Raw genomic sequence first — 25,346 nt, forward strand, 5'->3', positions numbered from 1 at the left:
TTTACTGTATTTATAAATTTTTCTCTTCACTTTTTCAAGTTAACATTTTTCTAAGTTGTCTCTTTTGCTCCTATATAATCCTTTGTGTAGCTTTCTATTTCTTTTTGTTGTTATTGTTATACTTTTATTGGTTGTTTCTTTTTCAGTATCCTCCTATTTCCCCCCCCCCCACCTCCCCAGGAATCTTTAGTAAAAGAGAAAAGATTCATATGATCTGAAGAGAAACACAACAGTGGATCAGTATCTTCCTTTATTTGTCTACGTGAAAGGAGCACTGCTTTCCACTGTTTAATTCTCTGCTTTTTGTCCTTTGCTGCTGCCGCTAAGTCGCTTTAGTTGTGTCCTTTGATTCTTTGTCAAGTAAAGGATGTTCAACTTAGTAGCCTTCCTGGTTTTCCAAATCTCCATTAATTTTTTGAATTAACTGCATGTCTAAGAAACTTTTAAAAAATATATATTCCATAGCTATCTTCTTCTTTTATTAATGAAAGCTTATTAGCATGGCCTTGGGTTAGTAACATTGGCACCCACTATATAGAGATCACTTTTTCTACACAGGTATAAAAATGATCCCTTCTACTTTTGAAAAATTTATAATGGAATGCTGTTTCAGTATGACTCTTTAGTTGGTATTTTCATGGATAATCTCTGAATTCTTTACCTCTTACGTGACTGAAGTAGACATCATTTTGCTCCATTGCTTTTTTTAGTTCTATAACTTGTCTTCAGATACTATCTTTATATAATATAAAGGGAAGGGCTTTCCTTTATAAGTAGTTTTATCATCCTTCTCTTTTTAATGCTTGTGAGTGAGGGGGTGAAAGCCGCTCAGGCGTGTCCGACTCTTTGTGGCCCCGTGGACAGCACAGTGCGTGGAATTCTCCAGACCGGACACTAGAGTGGGCAGCCTTTCCCTGCTGCAGGGGCTCTTCCCAACCCAGGGTCGAACCCAGCTCTCCCTCGCTGCAGGCAGATTCTCTACCAGCTGAGCCACCAGGAAGCCTATCCCTTCTCTAGCGGATCCTCCCAACCCAGGAATCAAACCGTGGTCTCCTACATTGCAGGTGGATTCTTTACCAACTGAGCTATCAGGGAAGCCCTTATATTCTATTTAAAGCAGAATATGTTTGTATTTCTAAGGCCTACAAGTGGAGCTGGGGGTGGTGTTTATCTGTGGTTGTCTTAATTTGGAAACTCAAGACCCAGAACCTTAGAACTTTAACTTCCTTACTTTCATAGTTACCTATGGGAAAATCTGACTTCGTTCAATAAATTATGGCCTAGTTTACAAGTTCATGGAGGCATCACAGCCCTGTTTTATTTAAGGCGGGGTCTAACATATGGGCTCAATCTCTAAAAACTCAAGTCTCTCACTTCTGCTTTTATCTGCGTGACTGAAGAGTGGTGATCCTGGCAGCTCCAGCAACTGACAGATTAAGGAGAAGTATTCTTGGAAAATTGAGAATATTAGATGAGCTTCTACTCTTCCCCTCTATGTTAAGGAATATTTTCTGCATTAGCATGAAAGATTCAAATAGACTTTCTCAAGCTTTCTGTTTGAAAGTTCTATAATAACTTCCCATGTATTATTATCATTGGTACCCTTGATTGATTTCCCTTGTTCATATCTGAAACTTACCAATAATGTTTCTTGAATGGACTTTTGAATTATATTTTGCCATGTACTCTAACTCACCATCAGTTTATAGCTTAGTTATAAGGTTATAAGGTTTTAAGTATATAGTTATACTTATATATATATATATATACCTTATATAGTTATAAGGTCTTGAGCTTCTAAATTAAGTTACATGTTTTTACCTAGACCTCCTCAGTGGTATTGGTGAAATCCCTTCTATCTTTTAGATGTAATTATGTAATTGAAATTTTATCTTTGACACGTTTTGTTGTGTTAAACCCTAAAATCCTAAAGTATTCAATACTTCATATTTTGAATTTAAAATATTGCATTGGCGTTAGCTCTTGTTTAGCTCAAGCTTTGGTATGAGACCTAGCCTTATTTCTTGTCTTTACTGTATTATAGCTGTGTACCTTTGGGCAAATCACTTCTGTAAGCTTCAGTTCTCTCATCTATAAAATATGGATTGTAAGTACCTGCCTTGTAAGGTGGTTATATTGATTAAATGTGGTAATAACACGTGTAAGTTGCTTACCCTGGTCCAGAACACACTTAATAAATGGTACTGCTGATGATTGTATTTCTTGAACTCTGACATTAACAAGTAAATTCCTTGTACCAAAATCTTAAATTATAGATTTCAGTCATTTTTTGGTTGTAATATTTACTTGTGACCATCTTTCTTTGGTTTTTAAGATATCCTTCTCTTGGGCATATGCCTGATGGAATTTTGAGGTTAACATTGATTCAGTGCAACAGCAGTAATAGATTTGTTAATTTATTAGTTACTGTGAGGACATTGTTAGCTGAGCATCATCTCACACCTGACTCGTGCCTGTCCCCTTTGTCTATAGCAGTCAGTGGTGTTCACACGCTTACTGAACTGATCATAGACTGACAGCCTGGGGAGATCCTAGGATATATGCTCCTTTCTAAATTATCTCCTGTTTTTTAAGTATATATAAGTATGCTCTCTTCTCTTCCCATAGTCTTTTTGTTATCTCAGACTTACTCATGTTATCTTCCCAGTATAAATATTATAAAAAGCTCTTTAAAGTCTGAAAGCCATATGAAACTGTCTTTGTAAATGTCTTTATAAATAAGCAAGGACTGTGCTCGTCTTGGTTTGCTGTATTTAGTGTCAGTGTTGTGTGCATAAAAATTATGTGTCTTTCCTTGGCCTGTTTTCTTGTGTTACAAGGAAACAACAAAAAACCTTTTCCCTATGTTTTCTTCTTTGTTTCCTTTTCTTACAGTGGTTCCCTTGATAACTACGTGTGTTTTATCTTAATTCTAGTCAGCAGGTCATATTCATTATATTCCTGCCTTGTGCAAGCATAAAGTAAGTCTATGCTTTTGAATTATCTTCCTCTGTTATTATCAGTGAGAAATCTTTAGTTTGTTTCTCTCAAAAGGCAGTAGCGATTGTGATGAGGGAAGTTGGTGTCCTAAAACTACCTGGGGATTTTATATATGAAGGTGTGTTTTCACTGTGGAAATTATGACTCAGGTAGAGGATGGTATGAACATGTGTAATACTGTACTGTTGTGGAAAAAGCTCCCTGGGTGATTCTAATGTCTGGTTCTTCTTTTCCACAGCCTTCCCATTCTAAAGGAGCTTTATTTTTCATTATTTACACAGCATTTTTTTACTCATGGTCTTAAATTTCTTAGAGCTTACTTTTATCTAGTTGAGTACTGTTTTATCACTACCTAAAATTCCCCCAAACAGATTATAGGTTAAGTGACTTGCCCAAATTAGCATAAACAGGGTGAAAAAAAAGGGTCGTGATTTTCATTTTCATTTTTCACAGTCTGGTTCATAGTGGTTATTCTGATATTTTCAGTGAAAGGTTGTTCAGAAACAATATATGTTTATCTTGTAAAGAGGAGGATTTAATTCTCTTTCTTAAATTACTATTTAGAAGATTTATAAGGATTTTAAAAATTGCCTGCTTGTCTTCCATGGAACGTTCCCTGCCTTCTAGAAAAGTTTTTTTTTTTTTTCTTTAGCATCTACAATTAGTATGTATTCCAACTCCCTGCAGTTCACATGTAAAAGCTCCCTTCTTAACCATCCTTGTGTAGGAGGAGGAGCTGTTCACCTCCCCAAACACTTTCTCATACTTAAAGACTTAACCCCAACTTTATTCTTACTGCTTATCGCTAAACATTGCCAGTTCTTCAGATGAACTTTTGAAGGCCAGTTTCTTTTGTCCTTTCTCATGCTTCAGGATATGAGAAATAGAATATGGTATTCTTTAAAACACATACCTTTTTTATTCACCTTCAAAATACAGGTGGGAACGGAGTTGCCCATTTTCTTTTCTTTTTCCTGGTCTTTCTTACTGCAAAATATATCAAATGTAAATAAATTACATATAATGCAGTTTAAGTTTTTAAAAACCAAGGCACTTATAAGTATCATTCATGGAACATTTCTGTGTTTAGGGAACCAACATGATAAAAAATCGTGGACTGAGAATCAGAAATAATAAAATACTACCAATTCATGTTTTGAATTGATTTTATTTAATTTTCACCCTGTGATAATCACCTACAACAGTCCCTATTTTAAACAGATGAGAAAACTGAAGCACAAGGAAGTTACGTCATTTTTCCGAGGTAGAAGTCATGAAATTGGGTTTTAAACTCCAGTCCTAGATCTAACTAACTAAAGCAGTTAAATTACAAGGTCAAGTCATTTCATCTGTGTTTTCTGTGAAGTTACTGCACAAGTAATCTCCAGTGTTAATTCCATATCTACCATTTTAAGTCCCTCCCACACTATACAGAGTACTTTAAAATGATATAATTCTATTAATAGTAAAGAGAAACAAGTGGGTTCTTTAAGGCAGGAAATGCATTAGTGTGTTAGAGGCTCCTTAAGAAGCAAGTCATGAATTCTGAGTCCTTTAAAGGTCCCTATAAGAATTTGTCATTTAATAAACTTAATTCATGAAGATAAAATTTTAAGAACAGAAGCATGAACCTCCTGTACATACAGCAGAGACGGAATTTTTACCAGACTTGTATTTGGAAATGAAAACAGGGTCTTAATAAAGGATCTGATGGCTGATTTATCATAAATTAAATGTTGTATCTTTTTCCTCTCTTTATCTTCAAAAAGACAAAAATGATTTGGAGATATACAATGTAGCTTTATCTGCTCCTCAGCTACTGTCACCCTTTTTCTTCTAATAAAGCAACAAAGTCCCTAAAATAGCTGAGGTGGGAGTTTGTCCCCGACTCAGTAGGCTTGTCTCTGAAGAAGACCTCCTTTCTTCCATTCTGGGTGGTGAGAGTGGAGGGAAAGAGGGATTTCTGATGTGGCCCCAAAACATACACTGCCCCAACTTGTACCTCTGTAAAGCCGGGTCAGCTAAATAAACCAGTTACAAGTGCTGCTGATCTGTTCCTCTGTCCTTTTAGGGAGCTGGACTTGAAAGATGAGTGTCTCCTTAGAAATGTGGCCAAATGTTACACAAGCTCTTAGTCATGGTCTAACCTTCATACGACTTTGGTAATGCATCCAGACTAAGTCACTTTTCACCTATGCTTGCTAAAAGAGATGATAGTCTTGGTGCTTCTGAATCCCGGTCTTAATAGCTAATTTGGTGGGATAAGATACCTGAACCTGCTTCTCCTAAAGCCTGATTACCAGACATAAGCTTAATTTAATTCCCAGTAAAGAGTTTGCATGAGGGAGCCTGTAATTTGTTAGTTTTGAAAGACTGCTCATAATATCTGGATGAAGGGTAATCTTGATGGCCCTTTTGACATTGTGGTGTTTGCAGAGGACCTCGTGAAGCCTAAAGCAGTGAACTCAAACATGGTGAAATTTTTTGATCCTTTGTGATACTGCTATTGGTGAACTACCCCCTATAAGTTTAGTTCTGAGATTTAAAACTTACTTGAGAAGGGAACTGACATTATTGAGTGTTTCTATGAATTCATTGTATGTACTAGTCAATTTTGCATGTGTTTTATTTAATCCTTAAAACAACTTTGTGAGGTAGATACTATAGTCCTCGAGGAAACAGACTGAGTATGTCTAGGATTAGAATCCAAATTAAAATTTTGGTGTGATGGCTCCAAAGCCACTGTTCTTTATATCAGATTCACTGCTTTTCCATTCTTATGTTCCTCTGACAGACTGAACAGTGGGCTGCCTGAGTCATAGGTCTAACACAGTATTTCTTTCCTTCCCATTCTTTCTGCTACTTCGGATTCTTTTCCTTTTTAACTGTGTCCAAGTCACTTATGTGTAGGTCTTCTGTTGCCTTAGGAAGTCATGGTTTTTGTAGAGTTCATGCCTTCCTGGTCAGTTTGAAAAGTGAAGTAAAAGACATCCTTTCTCATCCTTGGAAGAAACCCCAAGTGTGATACAAGCCTTGCAGTTCTAGCACATAGCTTTCCTGATTAATTTTGGGAGGGAGATTTCCTCTATCAGATTGTCAATATGTTTTCAATATTAGCAGTAAATGTTTTCAACACTATTAAGGTATATTGAGGAACACTAAATAACAAATATTTGAGTTTGATCAATCAAAATCAAAATCAAAAGTTTGATCAGCTTTGACATGTAAACACCCGTGACTGCAATCAAAATAACATTTTAATATCCTCAAAAGTTTCCTTACATAAAAATTGATTTTCAGGTTTGATGATGTAACACTGCAAGTTTCACGTGGTAAAAATTTTAAGACCTAGCTGGTCTTTAACATAGAGGGAAAACCAGTGAGGCCTTTGTATGCTTAAAAAGATGTCTTTTTTTTAATCTGAAAGACTGCTTGAGAAAGAGTAAAGTGTTAGATGTTATGACATTTAATAAAGCTATTTTTATTATTTGGTATTTTATTTAGTCTTGTCTTTATAATTTTCTTGTGAAATATTTTGCAGCCAAATTAAAAGCAGCCATAGAAAACAAGGAAAATTGAACATCTGAGCCAGTCATCTAGATAGACGATAAATAAGAACAAGTTCAAACAATTGTGTATGAAATCAGGACAGAAGGTAGTCTTGGCAGCTTTCTTCCTGCCCTGGGGAGCTTTCGGGGCTTCCTGACCCGGGGAAGCAGTGGCCTGGTGGCGTTTATCCCCGTGGCCATCTGTCTCTCTCTTCTAGGACTCGGTTGAGGCCTATAATGATGTTTTGAGGAGAAGGAGGAATAAAAGACAGGTGTACTTCCACAAAGAACGTTCAGTGAGCAATCTAAGCAACCCTGGCTAGAACATCTTTAGAACTAGTGGAGAATTGTTAGATGAACTGCACCATCAGTGGTCAGTGGGTGATAATTAAAAACCTTTTGTAAATCGCAAACGCAAACGCAAACATAGCTAGGAGTGATTTTTTGAAAGGTTAAAAAAAATCCTTATGTTATCAACTTTTAGAGTGGTCCCTTCCCTTTTGTGTTCATACACAGGGTTTCTTTAAGGGAAACTCTCCATCTTCTAACCATACTCTGTTTTTTACACACTCCTCTCAAATATTGTAAATGAAACAGTGACAGCAATATGTCCATTTTGTCACTACATGTGGTGGCTTCAGAGCACTGAAACTTCTTAGTCACCACTTCCTCTTGCCTCCTCTTCTGTGTCCTCCTCTGCTCAGTCACTCACAGCACCGGCAAATGTATTTTTGGGTGGCGCTGCGCCTTGTGATTCGTGTTTGGCTTTTCATCCCTCTTTTATTTGTCCTTTGCCTTTTTCCCAGAGCGCTTCTTCCTCCCACTAGCCATATCATTAACCTGAGAGTCCAGTAGAGCTGTCACAAGCCCTGAAGCCTTATCCGTGTGCCATACATTTACTTATTCAGGAATCAGATTATTTTACTTTGTTACTCTCTGACCCTGGACAAGTTACCTCTCTCTTCTTCAGTTTTCCCATTTGTAAAATGAGTATGATAAACTTACTTTACAGGGTCATTGTGAGGATTAAATGTCAATGTATATAAAGTGGTCAGACAGAGCTAGTAAGCCGTCTTTTTTTAAGTGTTTGCTTTTATGTTTAAGCTTGTACATTCAAGATTATTACTGTACACACTGCTTTTACCTTTTTCCCAGTATGCTTCTTCAGTTACCTTCAGATAACTCAATTGAAGTATCTCCCCATACCTGTAGCAGTTAAGACTAAGCAAAGAGTCTTATAACCCTGAATTCTTTATCAGTCTCATTTTCTAGTTAGGTGACTTGCCTTTCCTAAACTATCATTGGGCTTCCCTGGTGGCTTAGATGGTAAAGAGTCCGCCTGCATTGCAGGAGACCTGGGTTCGGTCTCTGGGCTGGGAAGATCCCCTGGAGGAGAGCATGGCAACCCCCTCCAGGATTCTTCCCTGAAGAATCTCAGTGGACAGAGGGGCCTGGCAGGCTGCAGTTCATGGGGCCGCAAAGAGTCAGACACGACTGAGTCTCTGAGGCTAAGCACACACTCTATCACTGGGTCCTGCCGGTCACCACCAGTTCTTTCAGACCCATGTCTTTCCATTGTCAGGCGGTCATTTTAGCTGGTTCCCCTAACTCCAGTCAGTCACTCTTGCTTCCTGCAAATGATAAAAGAATCTTCAGGCTTTGCCTTGTTCACTGGCATAATATTGCTTGGCATATGGTAGGCACTCAGTATTTGTAGATGATTCATGGATTGGTATTTGCCACCTTTAGAAATTTTCTATAGTATTAAGTCTGAACTCCCTAAGCCTTCTATTAGATTTTCACTGTTGCTGTTTAGTGATTTCACACAGTTGATGCTGTATTTCACCTCAGTAAAGCCACTTTTTATTGCATACTTACATTAATTCTTGTTTCCATATAATTCGTATTTCTTGGGATGCCCTTCATTTGTATTGTGTCATGCCTGTAGTGAAGTAAAGTGTTAGTTGTGCAGTCATGTCTGACTCTTTGCGACCCCGTGGACTGTATGTAGCTTCCCAGGCTCTTCTGTCCATGGAATTCTCCAGGCAGGAATACTGGAGTGGGTAGCCACTCCCTTCTCCAGGTGGTCTTGCCGACCCAGGGATCGAACCTGGGTCTCCTGGACTGTAGGCAGATTCTTTACTGCCTGAGCCACCAGGGAAGCACCCTGTGTTATGCTTGGAGCACACTATTTTTATAGAAATTTTTCTTTCTTGGCTCTACCAACTCTAGTCCCACTACTGTTGTGTGATGTCTTGGCCCCTATGTCTGGTTTTCAGTGCATCAATTTGTATTTAAATCCTTGGTGGTTATGCTATGTCTGTTTTCCTTGATTATAAGCTCCTGGGGATCAAGGACAGTCTTGGCTTTCTTGTAACCTTCTGTACTCAGCACCAGTGACATACCCTAACACTTCTAGGTGTTTAGTAACTGATAGAGACCACTGTTAGTTTTGTCTTTAATAAAAAGTTACAGGGCCACAAAATGGTGGGGGATTTGGGAATGTATTGTTCAAAAGAGTTTGAGCCTACATAGGAGTCATTCTGCTCTGTATAGGTAATTCTGCGGTAGTACTCAGCTCTGGTCTATATTTATTTTTTAGTTTAATCTAAAACTGGAACATATTTGTAATTCAGTTTGCAATATAATTTGACTAGCAGAAGTGAAGAACAGAGTAAACCAGAAAATTTCATCTTAGATAAATTGAAGTTACTTTTACCAAAAATATCGGAATATAGGAGCTTCTTAGCAGTAGAATCTGGGTAGTTTATTTCCAGCATTTAGATGTGAGGCTCCCTGAGCTGGAATACGAAGATATGCCATCCAGCAATACCTCATCCACAGAGTTTTTATTCTCACCCATTTGAATCTGAAAACTGAACCCTTGACTTATTGGGCTGAAGGGCAGATGGGGAAAGACTCAGCTTTCCATTGTGATGAAAAAGTGAGTATTCAGATCTAGGAAGAGTCACAGTGCCTGGTAGGCTGTACATCTGTTCTAAGGTTGACTCGAACTACTGTTTCAGCCCTGTACAAGAAGCTGCCTCAGCGCCTCTCATCCTTGTTTCCTGGGAGGCTAAAAATGTAGGCTGTCTTTTGGTCAAGACATGATTCTGCCTACAGTTTGACAGCTTTGATTTGCTTTCCTGTTTTCTATCTCTTATGGTACATGAATATGAAGCAGTGTGTATAAACCTAAAACCAATTTAGAGGTCATTTTTATCCTGCCTCATTTAGCTAATTGAGAAAAGTATTTGAGGTTAAAGAATGTTGCTCGAGGTTGTATACCTAATTAATAACAAGGCTGGGAATATCGTCATGGTCTCCTGATTCCAAAAGTAATGATTTAAATTGGTCTCTTGGGACTTCCCTGGCATTTAAGACTTCCCGCTTCCACTGCAGGGGGTGCTCAGATTTGATCCTGGTCAGGGAGCTAAGATCCTGCATGCCATACTTTGAGGTCAAAAAAAAGCAACCAAAAACCAAGGTGTAGAATGGTGCCTCTCTAAGAGAACTTTTTTTTAGCAGAACAGTTATGTAAATATATGGGCTTCCCCGGTGACTCAATGGTAAAGAATCTGCCTGCAATGCAGGAGACGCAGGAGACTGGTTCAATCCCTGGGTCAGGAAGATCCCCTGGAGGAGGGCGTGGCAACCCACTCCAGTATTCTTGCCTGGAGAATCCCATGGACAGAGGAGCCTGGTGGGCTACGGTCCATGGAGTTGCACAGAGTCAGACACGACTGAAGGATCTTAGCATGCACGCATGTAAATATTTATATGCTCTTGTACCTATCAGGCTGGTATCAGTGGGATGTGTATCTGAAGGTATTTTCCTGAGAGAGATGATGAGTCTGTAGTGAACTCTCCACCTTCTCTTTGCTAGTTTTCCTAATGGTCAGGCCATCTGAAAGACACTGGTAGGTTTCTTTGCCTTAGAACAAGGCTATATATCAAGTATGTACACAGTGAAGTTTGCACAACTGATTTTATAAATAACATACTACAGTGTGATGGCTACTAGTGTAGGAAACTGCTGGTGATCACAACTAGGCTTGAAACATACCCATCTTTACAGTTTCATAGCAGTGTTCAGATTAATTAGTGAACAACACAGAGGCTGAACATTAAACACAGAGGAAGGGGAGATTCACGTGTATTAATACTTGGTGACTGAGGTCTCACCCCAGCCCATCTTACGTAACATAGAAAGCATGCCCAGGTCAACCCCTGGTGCGCTGGTGACAGTTCCAGTCTCATGTGGGATTCTTTGTATTCTCAGCCTATTAATAGTGGCCACAGAGATCAGTTTATTAACTCACCTGTTCATTGATAACCATTTCTCAGTGTCCCATTTCCCATATTCATTAGCCTGTGTATGAGTGTTTTATATATAGATGTTTTTGGTTTTTATCTTTATTGAACAAGGGACACATTATGAATACCTTACAATAAAGCATTCATTCAGTGTGCCCTCAAGTTCCCCAAGGGAAGCTCTGGTAATTACAATGCAGTTTATAAAGAAATTAACCATGGAATATCTTCTTTTAAACTGCAAACACTTTTTATCCCCTCCCCTTAGCAGTGGGTTACACACTTCATACTCCTTTTGTTCTTCCTTTTTAACCCATAGCTTCTTTGTAACAGATTGACTAATAATTAGGGTAAATAAAACACCTCAGTCACTTCTGTGGTAACTGTGCTAATGAGATTCATATATAAGCCATGAGCCAGTGGCAGCTGGTAAGCTTGTCATCTCTAGTTTGTGATTTCTTTCTACTGAGGTCTTCTGGCGAAGGAAGTCTAGGCATTAAGAGAACCACTCTGGGACACTATTGTGGAGAATTGGGCTTAGAGATCTGTTTTTTTTTTTTTTTTTTTTTTTTAAGGTTAACTGATTCATTTCCTAAAAAGATAGCCCACTGTAGTTTGAATTTCCCTTTAATTTGGTCTGAGCATTGATATATTAGTAAATTGGAGTTTTGTGTGCTTTTTTCCCCCTTTTTTTAAAATGAAAATGTAAATGAGGTATGAAATGACTTAGAAGTGTGAGGGTAAGGAGCTAAGGCCCTGGTTCATTTGATAAACACTCAGATAATTGGGGGCTTCCCCGGTGACTCAGACAGTGAAGAATTTGCCTGCAACGCAGGAGACCCAGGTCTGATCCCTGGGTCAGAAAGATCCCCTGGAGAAGGAAATGGCTACCCACTCCAGTATCCTTGCCTGGAGAATCCCATGGACAGAGGAGCCTGGCAGGCTACAGTCCACGGGGTTGCAAAGAATCAGACACGACTGAGCAACTAGCTAACACTTTCACTTTTTCAGATAATTGGTCACGGGCCTTGATAATGGTCATTGACCACTGACAGAGATTGGTCTTATTTTACATTTTTTTCCCTTGAGCATTTGCACGATGTAAAGAAAAATGCATTCATTTAGGCTAAACCCTTTTTCATTTCTTCTCTTTCTGAAGGTGCACTCACAGAGTGCTATGATGAACTGGGGAATAGATACCAGCTTCCAGTCTATTGCTTGGCACCACCAATCAACATGATAGAGGAAAAGAGCGACATAGAGACTCTGGATATTCCTGAGCCACCGCCCAATTCTGGGTATGAATCTCAGCTCCGTTTGCGCCTCTCCACTGGCAAAGACCTCAAGCTTGTGGTCCGCAGCACAGACACAGTGTACCACATGAAGAGACGACTGCATGCTGCGGAAGGAGTGGAACCAGCTAGTCAGCGGTGGTTCTTTTCTGGCAGACCTCTCACCGACAAAATGAAATTGGAAGAGCTGAAGATCCCAAAGGACTATGTCGTACAGGTTATAATGAGCCAACCTCTGCAGAATCCAACACCAGTTGAGAACTGACCTAGTCCTGTTGGCTGTCCCCAAATCCTTCATGCCCCTTTTTATTGTTGTTATCATTTCCTACTCTATGGCGTGAAATCTATTTTCACTGCTCTGAATTCCGTATGAATGGATTTAGTTCTGAGGAATTATCAGTGAAAAATTCCATCTGTGATGGAGACCAACAAAAATAATTAATAAAACACAAAGAGCCAGCCTTTGAGACTCATGTAATTACAATTTCTAATTCAAGAGGCAATTAAGAAATAGATAACCTTTTATTTTAAAATACCCAACAACTATGTAATGGCTGTATTTAAATGATTTGGACTGTAAATAGAAGAGTGCATCCATGAAGAACAGCATCAAACACCTGTGAATACAGAGTTCTTAAATATAATTTCCAGAAGTCATCAATAACAGTTATAAAACTTGAGCTTTTTGAAATGGAAACTAAACAGAGCAGTACTTGAGGTTCAGTAACTTTTCTGGTCTTAGTTCTTTGCTCAAGTAATATTTAGCCATAAAGGAATAGAGACTGGCAAATTGTGTTTCAGGATTGCTATTCCCATGCTCATAGGTTGAGCTCCTTATTTACGTTCACACTAAATTTTGGTGCCTTTCTAGCGCGTTGGTGGCAGGCATCTTTCTGGAACACTAGGCAATAATTTAGTCAGTGCATTCAGATCTCTGATTTTCAACTGATAATTAGTTGAAAAGTCTATTGTCTTCTTGCTGCATAAGTATTTTGAAATGTCTGTTATAATGAAGCTGTTTTCACATCCAGGCTTAGAAGGTCACTACTATATATATAATACCTTTATTGATCTACCTATTCTGCTTGAAACTTTCAGAGCTAACTGTGCCCAAAATGCATGCATACTAGGCCAGGGAATGCACAGAATCAATAAAGTAATTATCTTGTCTCCCCCAGTTTGCAGGAAGGTTGTAAGGAAAACCTGTTCTGTCTGTGCCTAGGAGAATTGTGCCTGTCTTCAATCTTTCAGAAAAAAATTTCAAGTCATAATTTACTAGTGAAAAATTTCCTGACATCACTTAAACATCGGCAGTGAGACCTAATGATGATACATACGTTGCTTTATACTTCAGTGCTTAGCATAGCTCACTATTACCTGTAGTTGTGGTGGATGAGAATTTTCCTCTCTCATCTTTCCTAGCAAAGAGGCAAATTAAGAAGCATCTGCAGATTATAAGACTGAAAAATTCCATGGGATAACCTGATTCTTCTGTACAATGACTGGAATAAAGCTGCCAAGGATTGTATTTAATTCAGAGCCTTTTCAAAGTTGGTTCCATAGGTGAGAAGGGGGCTAGCACATACACCATCTCTGAAGCCCTGGGAATCTGTGAGATGGAGAAACAGAGGCAAGAAGGCACTCACGTAGTTCTTAAATGGGAAGTAATCAGACCTCCACACTCATTTTGGATGTGAAGCACCATTATCAATTTCAATAGCAGACAAACTGCTATTTAGTTTAAATGTTATGTTTAAAATGTTATTAAATTTCCTATAGCCTGATTAGATACAATATCTATAATTGTAACATAGCCTGTTTCTGAAAGCTTTAACTGTTTCTCTTTTTTATGCAATCATTTTAAAGATTGTGGCTACATTTAATTTAGCTTTGCTGATAATTGAATCTAAATTCAAGAGGAGACAGCAGCATTAATTCCAAAGGAATATTTTTATATGTGGAGGCGGAGGTATGTGAGGGTGTTTTAGTATAATGCCCCCATCATCAAAATGTTTCTTAATTTGTGTGCCACAGTAAACAGCAGCATCTCTCAAAGTTTGTCAACTGGAGGAAAAAGAAAATGTTCAAATCTATTTTTCTTAAGTAAATTCGGTGATATAATTATCTATGGTTGGTAAAAGTTTTTTGTTGGGGATTTGAGCTCTGTTAAGAGTTTATTTTATTTTAAAGGAACATATACTTTGAATAACAATTTTCTGGGCATGTTTAACTAACCTAGGTGAGAAAACCATGGTGCTGTTTAATTGTAAATAGATTGATATAAGATTGGACCAATACTTGATGTGTACAATTTTAGTATGTAGGGTTTTTGTGCTTTTTTAAAAAAAAAAAGTTCAATTTTTCTCTTTGTCTTTGCCTTTATTCTGGGTGTTTAATTATTATTACTGTCCACAGTAAGGGTAATCTGCTTCTTTCTGATAAAACTTCTAAAAAGATCTTTCCCCTTTTAAAAACCTTCCAGGTCAGTAAATAACGAGTTCCTTATCACCAAACCTAGACTCTGCAGTATCAAACCATGCACGGTCACTTATAGATATACTTTATTTGCTGCATTGAAATCTTGGTCTCAGGAGGTTGTTGTTTTTTTCTTTTAAGAATCATGCTGTAAACCAAAACCCAACATTCAGTTTTTCAGAAGGATTATCCATTTTGGATCAAAGTAGCAGGTTTTGATTGTTGAATTTTTATTTAAAATAGGTGATATGCACACATGGGAAAAAATCCGAACATACCAAAAAGTCTCTCTTCGACTCCTGCTCTTCATCTCGCATTTCTTCTCTCCAGCCGTAACAGCTGTTCCCAGTTTTCTGGATATCTTTAGAGATATTCTAGCACACTGGTTCTCACACTTTAGCATACATCAGAATTACCTGGAAGGCTTATTAAAAACACAGATTTAAAAAACATACAGATTGCTGGACTCCTTTCCCAGAGGTTCCAAGTTAGTAGGTCTGAATCGGGGGGTACAAAAATTTGCATTTCCAAAAGTTTCCAGGTGGTGCTGCTACTGCTGATGCCAGCGTGAGAACCACTGCTCTAGTGTGTGTGAATATATTCACCCATCCTGCCTTGTCTTTTTCATAAATAACATACGCTATTCTATACATTTGACTTTGGTGAATCTTAAGAGATTGTTCCCTATAACTAGAGCTCGATCTGCTTCATTCCTCTTATAGCTGCAGTGGTATTCTATTGTTTGGAGTACCACAGGTCTTTCTAGACTTTTGGTACTGTAAACTGTGCTCCTGTGAAATATCCTTTTCTGTAGTTACATCTTTGTGTCTGTGTACAGCTATGGAATATATTGCTGAAGAGGGAGTATTGCTCGATCAGTGTATACATATGGAGAGCAGATGCTGAATTGCCCTCCAAATGGATTTTTACCAGATTAATGCTATGGACTATGTCTGCTCTTATTTTGCTATACCCTGACTGACTTTTTGATCTTTGACAGTCTAGGTGGAAACCTGTGTCTTGTGATTTAAGTTTGTTTTTTTCCTTTGAGTGAAACTTAGCATTATACTGTATATTTTAAGGCTATTTGTTTTTTTTTTTTGTTTTTTTTCTCCTATGAATTATCTATGTTTGCCCATTTTCCTAATCCATTTTGGTCTTTATCCTCTTGATTTCTGGATATTTTTTCTATATTAAGGATATAATGCCCTTAATATAGGATTTGTTGTTCTCTATCATCTGTTATCATTTGTTTTTGTGTAATTTACCATGTAAAATTTTTGCTTTGCATGGTCAGATCTATCAGTCTTGTATTTTATGGCTTCATGGTTTTCTTCCTAAGGTCTTACCCACTCTGAGATTATAGATTTTTCAGGACATGAATAATGACCCCTCTCAGCAGGTGTTCACCAAGTTGATTTGGCCTTTTCTAGTCCTTGGCTAAGAACTAATGCAAGAAATTCTTTGCCCTTTGCAACTGAAATAGATTGTGGACCTGTAGTCCCGTGGCCCTGGGCTGAAACTGGAGCCACACCTCCAGCTGCATGTGCGTTTCTCCCGTCCCTCCAGTGCTGCTCCTCACCCACTGCTGAGACCCTTAGGGAATATACACTTTGCTGACCCAGGAATTCTAACGAAACTGACATAGAGTTTTCCTGCCATCCAAAAACTTATCTAAACGTGCTTGGTCTAACCTCTACCCTTAATAGCACAGTGGATTAACTCACTGTGGAGATAATGAAACCTAAAGCATCTACATGCATACCTGCAAAATGTAATGGGCACTGACATTATTTTCTCTATTGTACTCCTGGTCCCAAAAAAGTGCCATTTTACTGATGCAATTGAATTTTAATTTTTAACTGAGTTTGAGTTTGGGCCTGTCAGAACTAAATGCTCAGTCCCCTGATTCCAGTCTAGAATCACTCGGTTTATAAAAACTCCCTTAAAATTAATAGGTCATGATACTTTTTATAGTTACCATATTACAGTTACATGCCCTGGTGATTTTCAAAGAGGAGGGGAAGACTGCTACCTGCTCATTCCTGAAACTTCAGTCATTAAATTTAATATTAATTTATTTAAAATTTGAAATTTTCATTGAATAAATTTTAGTTTAAAATGTATTTAGCCCAGGGATTTCCCTGGTTGTCCAGTGGTTAAGACTTCGCACTGCCAATGCAGGGGGTGTGGGTTCGATCCCTGGTCTGGGGACTAAGATCCCATATGCCATGTGGAATGGCCAACAGATAAAATTTTTTAAAGAAATGTATTTAGCCCAAATTAAAACCTAGTATACCCTATTATTTGGCTATCCCTCAATCCTTCCTGCTCCCCACTCTAAAACAATAAAAGGAATGATATCTTCATTGCCTTAGAGACCATGCCTAGGGAAAAAAAAGACATATACCATTGTTGAGTTACCTTTATATATCTCAAGCGTGCTACCCTGGGAAAATGGGAAAGAGAAGACTTCTCAGACCTCACAGTTTATCCTTCCAGAACTGCACCCGGGTTGTGAGGCTGTCTGGTAGCAAAAGCTATTGAGGCTGCGTGAAAAGAGGCAGAAACCCATCCCAAGGTAAGCCTACTGGTGTGGTGAGGCGCTTTGAAATGATGGTTAATCTCTTGCTGTCATTTTCCAGCCAGATACTGCTAGTCTCTCAGTACAATACTCTTATAGGTGTAGTAGTGTCCAAACTTATTTGCAAGAGGGTGTTCTCCTTGGAGAATTAACTGTTCACCAAATCAGGGGAGAAGAGCATTGTTCTAAGTGAGATGCTTTCCATCTTCCTGGTCTTCACAACAGTTGTTGAGATGGATCCCATTATCCCCGTGTATAAACCAGAAATCAAGAGATGTGTGTTTCAGGGGGGCTTTTTGGTCTTTTGCTAGTTCCATTTAGTTTTTGTAGTACTGTTGTGGGGAAGAGAGAAGGTTTGATTTCTAAACATTACTCATAAGTAATTAAAATCTCATGACCATGAGAGTAAATACAAAGGATGTTCATAGTAATTAACATGATCTCAATTACTACAACTTTGACTTATGAATGACAATTTTTGATAAGCAGTATTCTTGTCTGTTGCACGTTGACAAAGTAATGTTGATGATTATTAAGAACTCTGAATGCTGTGTCAGTTATATTACGTCATGTATCCTTAAGAAATCCTTGGTTTATAGGAATTGGGCTGCATTTCTCCAGGCACCAAACTTGTCCCTCTGAAATCTATGGTCGAAGGACATATGGTGATTAGCATTATGCAGAAGTGATTTCTGAGCCAGTGAAATGTCAGCTTGAAACTTAAACAGGATCTGCTAGGACTGAAGTGAGTTAGATCAGTTGTTCTAAGCACCTTGAATTTGAACTCTGGTCCTACCACTGTGACTCATTAAGAACCTTAGGTAGGTTCTTAATCTTGACACCTCAATATCCTCATCTGTAAATTGAGAGTAACAGTTTGCAGGGTTAGGAGGATAAATAAAGCCATGTGTCTAAAGCCCCTGCCTCACCCATAGCAAGTGCTTACTGAATGGTAGTTATATTTAATATCATAGTACAGTCTGGCAGGGAGGGTTCACAAATCCCACACTAAAAACACTTACAAATTATTCAAGGTATTACTCACACAAAAAATTAAAGTTACACAAGGACATGTAATAATTATTTTACCCTAGTAGATTTGGGTATAGTTGCTTAAGCACCTAAACTCATCAAAGAGTAATTCAGGTTCTAGGAAGAACACAGTCCCCATATCCTTAAAAGTCAATTTCCCTTATGCGTGGAGGCGCATTTCCATTTTGAAGTTTGTTTTTAGCCTTAAGAATTGGGAGAATAGAATTCTGAAAGTATTGGACCTCTTGTGGCAAATCTTAGGAAAGCATCGACTTCCAACTGCTTAGCTCCAGGAAGAGCTAGTAATTGATACACAGGGACCCTAGTGGACAGGGTTGATCTGAAAAGCAACAGCAGAACTGGGACATGTTAAAAAAAGAAGTGATTACATCACTGAGTCATGTGAGGCCTCAGGGTTATTAAGGTTAAGAATCTGTGGGTTGAATGCTCATCTGAACCCTGCATGTGTAAAAATCAGAAATACTTACTTTGATGTTCTAAATTTATTTTTAAGACATGTTAACAATTGTAATTACTTATACTTTCAAACTGTTTTGTTCCAAGAAGACTCTTTCTCTGGCTCTCGTTAACTTGTGCCACTTTCTTTTGGAGTAAAGCTTTCTCATTCTTCTTCTCTTTCTCTACTTTCTGACTCTCCTGATATTTGTCCATGGAGAAGATAGTAAACAGCTTAAATTCCTTGTAATTAAGAAGCTTGTGTTGGGAAGGAAAAAAGGAAAGTTTTTTCAGAAAGGATTTGATACTTTGTTTCAGATGGGAGCAGGATTGTAATCACTTCTCATTTAAAAGCTTGGAACCTTGATTAAAGAGGCCCAGTAATTAGGATGTAATTACAGTCTGCTTGTAGTCTAGACCCAGAAACAGTCTATTGTAGGCTCAAAAGGCACCAAGGGGTACTTCTTCCTTCTGCTACCTCAGGTCCAGACATGTTCAGGCTACCATCTGAGCTTTCTCACAGTGTGGTCCATCTTTTTAAAGCTTAAACTTTAGCTCTCATTTGCTAGTCAACATGGACTTGGAATAGGCCCTTCACTGAATGGACTTGAAATAGATATTCACTGTTTTCTCCATAGCTGTTTTCTCTTGGAATTTAACTCATGTGTTCCCATCTAAGAATTTCTTCATTTCTGCTTATTAAAATCTATAACCCTTCCTCTTAAGACCAATTCCTGCCATTTTAAAATATTTCCTTCTTTCAACTAAAATTCCAACAGAATTTCCTTCTCTAAACTTCTCTCACTTTATATCCACATTATGTGATGTAGCACTTACTCAGTCCTCTCTCTTCCACAGGCCTGTCCATCTCCTCAGGTGTTTTATGATCCCAGTGCCATGACACTCCAGTGGGTTTTTCCTTCCCTCCTCCTTCCCTGTCTCCACTGTAGGTGTCAAGACACAGTCCTCTAGCTCTGGACAGAGGGGCTGCCAGGCCACAGCTTCACAGGTGGCTTGGGGTAAGGAGTCTGCCTGCCAATGCAGGAGAGGCAGGTTCAATCCCTGGGTCGGGAGGATCCCGAGGAAGTGGCGACCCCAGGGACAGAGGAACCTGGTGAGCTACAGTCCAGGGGGTCACAAAGAGTTGGACACGACTGAGCATGCACGCTGCTAGGCCACATGTTAGGGACTTGCACTTACGCGGTCACCTGTGATGTCGAAGTTATAGTAGAGGTCTCTGAGTTGCTCTTTTTTAATATTAAAGAGAAAGTTGTACATGTGCAAGTTGTCTGGGCCAATTTTCAGCTCCCCATCCAGGTCAAGCAACTCAAAAACAGGCCGGGAATGGCGGAAGATAAATTGCTCTTCCAAATGGTTCTGTTTTGAGAGAAAAACGTAAGGAAAGGAACAGTATTGTTGGTGCTACTTTCTAAACTTGCCACATGAGGACTCATCTATTCACTAGTCCATTGCCTAGAGAGCTAACAGCCAAAGGCAGAATCAGCAGCTCAGGGCCGAAAGGGTGCTGTGGTCAGTGTATCAGACCCGCCTCAGCAGCTGCCTTCCAGGGGACTGATGCTCTCTGCAGTGATTAGTGCTGCTAGATGGAACTCTCAGTAGTAGAATGCATTTCCTGTGTTCAGTGAAAATCTACATAAGAAAATTTCAGTGCTGGCGATAAAATGATGAAGGCATGAGGTGCCCTTCCTTAAGGAAAGGGAAAGAGGTGAACACACTCGAGGAGTGTGTGCAAGGCAAGGTGGGTACCCAAAGACGAGCAGGTCTTGTCTTGCTCATTCATCCCCTTCAGAGTATTCTGTGCAGAAGGGGATCACTGAGGAAGAGAGGCAACTGGGATTACTGGTGATTATTTAAGACCCACCAGCGAGAAGGGCATGCCAAGGAGAGATGTGATAGGATGAGATTTGTTCTTTATAAAGGCAAAGTGGGAGGGAAGCTGGGTAACCTTTCGAAACTCCTAGGTTATAGATGGACCATTTAGGAACCAAAAGTAGTACTCGCCCTGTTTCTTCTTCCTGTTTCAAGTGAAGAGAAGAAAAATTCTGACGCACTCTTAATTTGGTGCTACCTTTAGCAACATGGTGGCTGCAGCCAAGCTCTGCCGCCTCTGCCCCAGAACCTGACTGGCTACTCGCCTCTTGTGCCAGCAGTATGCACACCAGCATGTAGAACTGGTCAAAACCAATCTCGCCCACTGCATTCCAGTCCAGCATGTTGAACACAATTGTGATCTGGTTCCGTTTCAAGTCAGTCACATGATGAAGGAAGTGGTAAAACAGCACATCTGTTGACAGGGAGATGAGAGGGGTTATTCTGAAACAGTTCCAAGACGTTCAGCATCTGGGAGCCACAGAAATGGTGGTGCTGTTGGAAGCTTGTTGACCTGGCAGTAGTAATGATAATACTTTGTTTTTGGCTTTGCCACTGCACACTCCATGGTGCCTGGACTTGGGAAGAAGGAGAGAGTGGGCAGGGCTTGGTTCCCGAGCGCAGCTCATGAGCTCAGTAGAACAGACCGGTGTGTCTACATGACCAATTAAAGGCTCAACGTGATCCTCGTGCATAGAAGGGAGCGCTTAGTTCTCACTGGGGACCCAGGACATGTTCTTGGAAAAGCTGACACTTCATCTGGGTCTTTCACTTGAGAGAATTAAAACAAGAAATTTAAAAATCATTCCTCTTCTGTAAAAGTATCACTGTGCCTCATGCTTACCTAACACAAATGCTTTCGACTGTGGGGAAAGGAGCTATCATCAGGCATCTTAGCTGCTGGGTGCTTTAAGTGCTGAGTGTTACTGAACCCAGGCAGCTGCACAGCCTTTTACAATAAGCTCTGGGTGATAACGAGGCTTGGGGCTTCTCGAGCGGTAACGGGCACACCAGTCAGTTGGGGATCTTGTAAATACAGTGGTTGTGATTAGGAACTCTGGCTCGGGACTGCTGAGTCTGCATCCTAACAAGTTCCCAAGTGATGCGGCCGCTGCTGCTGTGTGGACCACACTTGGAGGGGCAGAGCTGGACTTCACAGGTGGTCCATCTGACTCCACAGCCTTGCTCTGTCTACAGGGAAGCTGCATCTTCTGCACATTAGTTAATGCATCTGCAGTCATATACAATCGGAGGGAAAAAACTCTGTAGTTTCAAGGACAGGGAAGGTTTTTGCCTGAAATTCCACTCACTCGTCATCTGTCTCGGGGAATGTTAGATGGAAGAAACAAACATGGTGATATGTTTACACAGTGGTATGTAGCTGTACAGGTTGTATGTACAGATCACCCACAAGATTTCAGAGATTCTCAAGTGTAACTGTCTACATGTGATTTCTTCTTGCCCATTGATTACTGAGGGCTTCGAACCCACATCTCTTGCAGCTCCTGCATTGGCAGGCAGGTTCCTTACCACTAGCGCCACCTGGGAAGCCCTACCTTATTTATACCCAGTCCTAAAAGAGACAAAAACCAAAAGACGAACAAACAAAAAAAGCCCTAAAGTGTTAAAGCCCTAAAGAACCCACCTGCCAATCGATGCAGGAGACACAAGAGACCCGTGTGCGGCCCCTGGATCAGGAAGATCTAGAGGAGGGCATGGCAATCCACTCCAGTATTGTTGCATGAAAAATTTCATGGACAGAGGAGCCTGGGCTTGCAAAGAGTCAGACACGACTGAGCAACTGAGCATGCACACATACACACTAGTTACATTGTCTTGTGTCTCCTGAGCAAGACATGGCCCCACTAAATCTGTAAAGCATATCTGTGTGGTTGGAGTCCTGGCTGAAGCGGGCCAAGGGTACAGTGCACCAGTCAACACAGTGTCATGGTCTGAGAGCCTCTGATGGCCGCTTGGTGTTCCACCTGGTGTGAGCGCTGGGGACACACCATGTGTAAACATGGTGACGCCTGTGTCCTTGCTTCTTGAGGCGTGTTTTATTGTAAGGCTGAGTAGCTAATTAACAAATAGTTTTTCAGTCAGCCAACAGCATCCAGGGCTCTACGTCACCACATCCCTGGCAGGCAGAGCTCACGCCTGTGCCTTCCTCCAGGTCGCCATCTGTTCCCTTGGTGACCAGAAATCACAAGTGTGACTTCATCTCTCAAGTGTTGCATCAGCGGGGAGTGACTTAGTCATCAGGGAGATCAGACTGCTCAGCAAACACTGGTGAGACTTAGGAGTATGGGCTTTAGAGTCAAAAGCCTTGGGTTTTGGGGCCAGCTTTTCTGTTTATAGCAAGGTGCTCTACAGGTGCTTTATCTGGGACTGGGTTATTGGGAAGATTTGGTGACATACTGTGTATAAATCTGAGGCATGAAAGTATGAATAAATGAAGGTATCTTTATTATAAGGATTGAATGAACTCTTAAAAATTTTTTATGGAAGAAACTCCTTGTTGATTTCTCTCCCTCAGATTATAATGAGTGAATAGGGTACCTTATTTATGCTAAATCTCTTCAGTCATGTCTGACTCTGTGACCTGATGGACTGCAGCCCGCCAGGCTCCTCTATCCATGGGATTCTCTAGGCAAGAAGACCGGAGTAGTTAGTCATTCCCTTCTCCAGAGGATCTTACCGACCCAGGGATCAAACTCACACCTCTTGCAGCTCCTGCATTGGCAGGCAAGTTCTTTACCACTAGCACCACCTGGGAAGCCCTACCTTATTTATACCTAGTCCTAAGAGAAATAAAAGCCAAACAAACAGACAGAAAGCCCTGAAGTGTTGTAATTGGTCTTCTGTTAGTTTCTGCACTCAACAGCAGGGTTGAGCTCTCAACACTTCTCGGTCACAAGTACCAAGAATTAGAAGGGACCGTGCAGATTACCTGACTCAATTCTCCCATTCTATGGAAAAGCTTTGCGAAGGGACTCTTGAGGGTTAAGGCCTGAGTGGGGTCAGCCACCAGGAAAGCTGTCATAATAATGAACACACTAAATTCTTAGAGTGTGCCGAGCACTGTGCTAAGCAGTTTCCGTACATTATCTAATTTCATGACCCTTTTTCTTTGGCTGCACCATGCAGCATGAAGCATCTGAGCTCCCAAACCAAGGACTGAACCCACGGCCCGTGAAGTGGAAGCACAGAGACTTAACCACTGCACTGCCAAGGAAGTCCCTCATTCTCGTTCTTTTCCAACCATGAGATGGACTCCACTATTAGAAGCCTCACTTACGGATGGAGAAAATTGGACTTCAAATAGGATGATGACATGCTGCAAGTCACCAGGAGTAACAGGTGCAGCCAAGAGCTAATCCCAGAACTTGTCCTGTCTGCCTCACTGAACTGCCGTCAAGGCTCGGCTGGCAGGGCTTCTCTCTGCTTCATTTCGAAGATGTAACGCATGTGTTAATGAACTACTTTCTGGTTCTGCAAGTTCTCCTGCACATTCGTTAAAAACCAAGTAACGACCCAGAAGAAGCACTTACGGAAGTACTGACCATTCAAGGTTTTCTTGCGGTGCACGTCAAGAAGGTGAAAATACTCCACCAAGGCCTTCACATTTCTCACGGATAATAAGCAATACAGCTTGTCCAGGTAAAGGTACCACAGAAACGATCCTTGCTTCAGTTTCATTATCGAGCCCTTTAAGCCAAAGACTCTGGCAACCTGAAGTAGAACAGAGAATTCTGCCTCAGAACTAGAATGTTGGGTGGAGAAAAGCTCTGGTAGTAAAGCTCTTCCTAGCTCAGATGTCACAGGAAACAGCCAATAAAAATTTAACATTTCGGCAGTTCCCCTGGCTGACCAGTGGCGACGACTCGGCGCTTTCACTTCAGAGGCCCAGGTTCAATCCCTAGTCGAGGAACTAAGATCCCACAAGCTAAGCAGGGTGGCCAAAAATAAAAAATGAGAATTTTCCAAAGTCAGTGAGAGACACCCACCCACAGACTGTGCTCATTATCGAAGCGAACAGCTATGTAACTACAAGCCAGGCGCTCTTCTAAGTGTGCCAATATAGTGACTCATTTAGTCTGAAGACTGGTCATAGAGTCCTGAGAGGCAGAGATTATCACAACTATTTTACAGACTAAGAAACAGGCTCAAGGCACAAACTGCTGTGTATAAAATAAGCTACAAGGATATATTATACAAGGAATATACATTCTATAGTGTGTGTATATATATGTATATATAAAAGATACATATATATTTGGCTCTGCCTCACAGCTTGCAGGATCTCAGTTCTCTAACCAGGGATTGAACTTGTGCCCTTAGTAGTGAAAGCGTAAACTCCTAACCACAGAACCAGCAGGGAATTCCCTAGCCAATATTTTATAATGACTGTAAATATAATATAACCTTTAAAAATTGTGGACCACTATGTTGTACACCTGTAAGTTATTAATACTGTACATCAACTATATCAATAAAAAACATAAAGAAACAGGCTCAGAAAAGTAGTTTTCCTAATGTCAATAGGCTAATTAATGGTGAAGTCAGCATGTGAACCCAGATAGTCTGACAATAATCACTGCTTTTTAATAGCCATGCAGTATTGCTTCTCAAAACCTTGAAGTCCTAAGTAGCTGAAATAAAAAGAAATACAGGGAGGGGTGATCAGGATGGGGAAAACATGTAACTCCATAGCTGATTCATGTCAATGTATGACAAAACCCACTGCAATGTTGC

General features: G+C 40.1%; 2 protein-coding genes across 2 annotated transcripts in view; one reads left to right on the forward strand and one right to left on the reverse strand.

Annotated features, from left to right (window-relative positions):
* The window catches only part of UBTD2 (ubiquitin domain containing 2), a 58,787-nt gene extending 44,270 nt beyond the window's left edge, over nt 1-14,517 (forward strand). Inside the window, exon 3 of the mRNA XM_065905590.1 lies at nt 12,022-14,517. Within this exon, the coding sequence (XP_065761662.1) occupies nt 12,022-12,419 (398 nt within the window). The 3' untranslated portion in view covers nt 12,420-14,517. The remainder of the gene's footprint in view (nt 1-12,021) is intronic.
* Nucleotides 14,518-18,567: 4,050 nt separating this feature from the next.
* Nucleotides 18,568-24,947, reverse strand: EFCAB9 (EF-hand calcium binding domain 9). Its single transcript, XM_065905309.1, has 5 exons — nt 24,155-24,947; nt 20,858-21,006; nt 19,902-20,078; nt 18,837-18,959; nt 18,568-18,585 (listed from the first exon to the last, which is right to left on the reverse strand). The coding sequence occupies exons 1-5, from the start codon at nt 24,438-24,440 to the stop codon at nt 18,568-18,570; spliced, it is 753 nt and encodes a 250-aa protein (XP_065761381.1). The 5' UTR covers nt 24,441-24,947.
* Nucleotides 24,948-25,346: the final 399 nt, after the last annotated feature.

The sequence above is a fragment of the Muntiacus reevesi genome, chromosome 14 (assembly GCF_963930625.1).
Source record: "Muntiacus reevesi chromosome 14, mMunRee1.1, whole genome shotgun sequence".
Classification (NCBI taxonomy): Eukaryota; Metazoa; Chordata; class Mammalia; order Artiodactyla; family Cervidae; genus Muntiacus; species Muntiacus reevesi.